We start from the raw sequence: 4,466 nt of genomic DNA, 5'->3' as shown, positions 1-4,466 counted from the left end.
CTAGGATGCACGAGAGTTTGTTAGCTTTTCAATTGCCAAACCGATATCTCCTTCTGTGTCCACAAGAGCCTGCAGGTTCAGTTCCTGGTTGGGGAAGCCCATCGCTCTGAGCTGCTCCAACTGGATCTGGTAAAGGCCCTCTGGACCTTGCTGTTCCATGTCCTCCTCCTCCTCTTCCGCCTCCTCCTCCTCCTTGTCGCCATCGTCTGCTTTGGATGCGTTGCTGTCCAGCTCCAAGCTTTCTTCAATGGAGATGAAGCTCTCTGCTTCCGAAGACGGGCTCTCCCCCTCGTCAGAGTCTTCCATGCTTTCTGGGTCAACATCTGGGTCTGTCAAGGCTTGCAGGAAATCAGGGACTTCCCTGGTGAGAACCAGCAGACTCATTTGCAACTGGAGAAGAGCCTGGACCGCTCGGGGGTTGGTCAGCAGCAGGGCAGAGGCTGACTTGGCCAGTTTGGACGGGAGCTCGACACAGGTGGGAACTCCGCCTCCACGCAGTAAAGAGTGGCCCCTCAACGTCACTGACTCCTTGTAGACTCACCCCGGTAATCCGAAGCGGTCCCGCAACCTCTACAAGACGTACTTGAGGTCCAACAGGCACTCGACTACCTGGTACAAAACCTACGAAAGTCAGAACGATCCAGGACCGGCCTGAGGCCCCGGGTTTGCTAGCAGGATGTAACCTTGCTCAGCGCTGTTACCAGCGGCACTGCTGATGTCACCGTTACATATATTGTCACCACCACTGCTGTTCGACTGGGGCGCCCATGGGTTGGGCAGAGGCTCCCTGTTCTCTGTCCGGGAGAGGGGGCTGATCCCCCCAGGGGAAGGTTTCGTGTCTGAGGGAGGAAACGAACTGCCCTGGAACTGGGCCTGCACCGCGTTCAGCATTGGGACCTCAATGTCGTTGTACAGCTGTTGCAAGGCGCTGTAACCCCCTGGGGTGCTCTCCAGGTTGCTCAGGGCTCGGTCGTGGTTCCTGATGATCTCATCCATCACAGCCGGGCTGGTGGCCACATCGATCATTTCTCGCAGGAATTCGGAGTTGTTAAGGATGTGGTTGATCTCTGGGTTCTGCTCAGCCAGCTGCTGCATCTGAGGCACAGACAGGATCATCTGCCTGACCTGTTCGGGGTCCCCAAAGAGGTTCTGCACAAAGGGGTGCTGCATCATTTCAATGATGAGCTCCTGCCGGGTCTCATCCTGCTCCTGGGCCTCGCTGACAAAGTCAGAAACCTCCTGGGCATTCAGGTCCAGAACGTTCATGCCGGTGACCCCAAGGAGGAAGCCCAGGAGAAGCGGGTTGCTGTTCAAGGCAGAGGCATCCAGGTTCAGCGTGACCATCTGGAGCAAAAGGTTCTCCGTGGTCTGGGCAACAATTTCGTGGCAGGAGGCCATCAGGTCTTCAGGCTGGCTGCTCCAATCTGAGAGGTCCAGGCTGTGTTCTGAGGAGAACTCTCGAGCTGCTGGCATTTGTGAGAAGGCGGTGGGCGTAGCTGGATTGTCCCCTGGGTTGCCTGAGGGCTTCCTCTGAGACTTGATGAAGAGATGGACTTTGGACCCGTCGCCAATCTTGAGCTGCATGAGGGTATCCTGGTCGTTGAGAATCTCACCCGCAAAGATGAGGGACAGCTGCTCAGGGGGCGTCTTGAAGCGGTCAGCAATCAGCTTCTTGAACTCTTGGACGCGGGTGCTGTCGGCCACCTCAAATTGCTCCTTGCGCTTGAGGGTCTTGACAGTCACTCTGATGACCCGGCTTCTGTGGTTCGCAGCCCCGGGGGCTCTTTTGCTCTCAGACATGGCCGCTCGGAGGCTGCGGCTGCGGTCGGATGGTGACGGAGGACCTTGTGAAGAGAGCAGAGGTTCAGGGAGAACGAGGAGGAGGGAAGCAGGAAGTCTCTTTCCAGTGGGGCGGTGGTGCTTGTGAGGAGGTGGGAAGGGGCCAGTGGTCTCCTGCCCCCTTGCGTCTCAGCACCAGCCAAGGCCAGATCACACATACCAGCGAGATGTTGCCTTTCTCGTCCGCTGGTTCACCACCTGGCGGGTTCCTTCATTTTCCTTTTCTCCCCTCTTGTCTTGCCTTGGACATGTCTTCTCCTTGAACCTGGCTGGACTGTGATCTCACTGCTGACATCACAGAGATCTGTGACACAGTTGGTGGGCCACATCTCCAGGGGTTTTGCCCTCGTGAAGTTTGGCCATCGCCCTCCACCCCCTCAGGGCTGTCCGGTCCCTGCTTCTGGAGCACTTTGCTAGTCCGGTCTTGCACCACACAAAACCCCCCGATATCACAGATCCATGGGTGACTTGTGGGAAGGACCTTGCCTGTCTCCCCGGTCAGTTATAAAGTGGAATATTTGTGGCTCACGGTTGAAATGAAAGGTCCTTGGTGCTCTCAGAGTTTGATTGTTTTCTTGCAGACGTTTCATGGCTCAAACTAGATAGCATCTTCAGTGCTAGAAGAGAGTTGGGTTTGTTCTCTGTTTATATACAATACAAGCCCCCTAGCACTGATGATGTTACCTAGTTAGGCCATGAAATGCCTGCAAGAAAACAGCCCAGCTCAGAGAGTACCGAGGACCCCTCAATCAGTTATAATTCTGCAGGTGTCATAAGAATCACCTGGAGGAGGATATGCTCGGCTAGTACCCCAATCTGCACTCGATGAGGTGGTTAAGAAGGCAGAGGGGATGTAGGGAGGTGGAAAGGAGGAAGGAGGAGCGGTTGTGGGTTTAGGGGGAGGAAGGAGAGGAAAGTGGATGAGGATGGAGGCAGGGCGGGGACTGCCGAGCGTATCCGAAAATGCTTTGAGTAAGATTATTTTTATTTCTTGCTGGTGTATGTAGATGCATCATTTGTACTTGTTGTTCAATTAAAAATAAAAAAAATTTATGAAAAAAAAAAATCACCTGGAGGAAAATGTTTCTGCTCTTGAAAATCCAAATTGATGGAGCAGAAAACATCTAAGGGCACTTTGCAGCTTCTGAGGCCTCTTTCAAACCATATGTGGCCCTTTGGTTCCAGAGCGGGCACCTTCTCTGAGAAACCAAAGACAGAGCAAAAGAGCCAGACATGGCTGGGATTCCTCTTGTGGGATTCGTTGTCTAGCTGAAATAAACAATCCCAGGCCAAAACTTCCAAGAGAAAACCATGGTAATTTATTTGCACTCCTTTGCAAAGGGGGCGCTCCTTGTGCACGCAAGCACACAGTTTAAATCTTCAATATTCATTCTTTATATTCTCCATTGCCGTTGCAAATTTACCTCCCACCTCTTCTTCGTTGGCTTAGCAATCGTACTGTAATCATGTCGTCACAACCTACCAAAGCTTCTAAAGCAGAGGTCTTCAAACTTGGCCCTTTGATGACTTGTGGACTTCAACTCCCAAAATTCTGGGAGTTGAAGTCCACAAGTCATCAAAGGGCCAAGTTTGAAGACCCTGTCTTAAAGCATCCTGCCTGAGGAATTCTGGGAGTCCACAAGTCATCAAAGGGCCAAGTTTGAAGACCCTGTCTTAAAGCATCCTGGCTGAGGAATTCTGGGAGTTGAAGTCCACAAGTCATCCAAGGGCCAAGTTGGAAGACCCCTGTTCTAAAGTGAATATATTATCTCCACCCCTGATTACTTCTCCCATTATTCTAATTTTATCGCCCCCGGCCCTTATTTACGAATTTCCTTTTATGGTTGTTAGTTCCTAGGGGTTCTCTCTAAAGTTGCTATCATAGACTAGATGACCTCCAAGGTCCCTTCCAACAACAACAACATCATCATCATCATCATCTCATCATCATCATCATCATCATCATCATCATCATCATCATCATCATCATCATCATCATCATCATTATTATTATTATTATTATTATTATATCAGAAGATTCTGGTTAGGATGGGTTTTCAGCGTTCCTAGATACAATTCTCAAGCTTCAAGTTAGGCTCATGAGAAGAAAATATACACAATGTATTTGCTCCACAGGCTAGCATGTCCTCTCACAGTTCTGTAAAAGCAATAAGCTCTTTTTCCCCACACTCCTCAGTTTCATATATCTATACAATGTAGGATATGGGCTGTATATTGAAATACTGGATGGAGGAAACCCACAAGCAAAAAGCAGAGGAGAGAGGGGGGACTAATAAGTCTTTCCTTAAAAGCAAAGCTTACTTCTTGGAGTGAAAGTGTGTTTTCCTCACACAACTGGGAAAACAAAATTCTTCTTCTAACAGGGATTCATAAAAAGATGTTAAACTTTTTTTTTAAAGTGCTATAGCACCAGAAATATTTGTGTGTGAGAGAGCGGACTGATGGGAAGGAGGATTGTCAAAAAGAAAAGGACACATTTGTGGTCCTGGGTGCTCTCTGAGCTTGCTGGTTTCCTTGCAGACATTTCATGACCCAACTAGGGAACATCTTCAGTGTGAGAAGGGAAAAGGAGGAGGAGGAGGAGGAGGAGGAGGAGGAGGAGGAGG

The 4,466-nt window shown here is 50.3% G+C and overlaps 1 protein-coding gene across 1 annotated transcript; it reads right to left on the bottom strand.

Moving 5' to 3' along the window:
* LOC107297866 (ubiquilin-1-like) lies at positions 1-1,800 on the bottom strand. Its single transcript, XM_029286402.1, is given in 1 exon segment — positions 1-1,800. A coding segment is annotated over 1 exon segment (1,800 nt).
* Positions 1,801-4,466: the final 2,666 nt, after the last annotated feature.

This window comes from Protobothrops mucrosquamatus, unplaced genomic scaffold, assembly GCF_001527695.2.
Source record: "Protobothrops mucrosquamatus isolate PMUCROS unplaced genomic scaffold, P.Mucros_1.0 scaffold3567, whole genome shotgun sequence".
In the NCBI taxonomy this organism is placed as follows: Eukaryota; Metazoa; Chordata; class Lepidosauria; order Squamata; family Viperidae; genus Protobothrops; species Protobothrops mucrosquamatus.
This window is presented reverse-complemented; position numbering and strand designations above follow the sequence as displayed.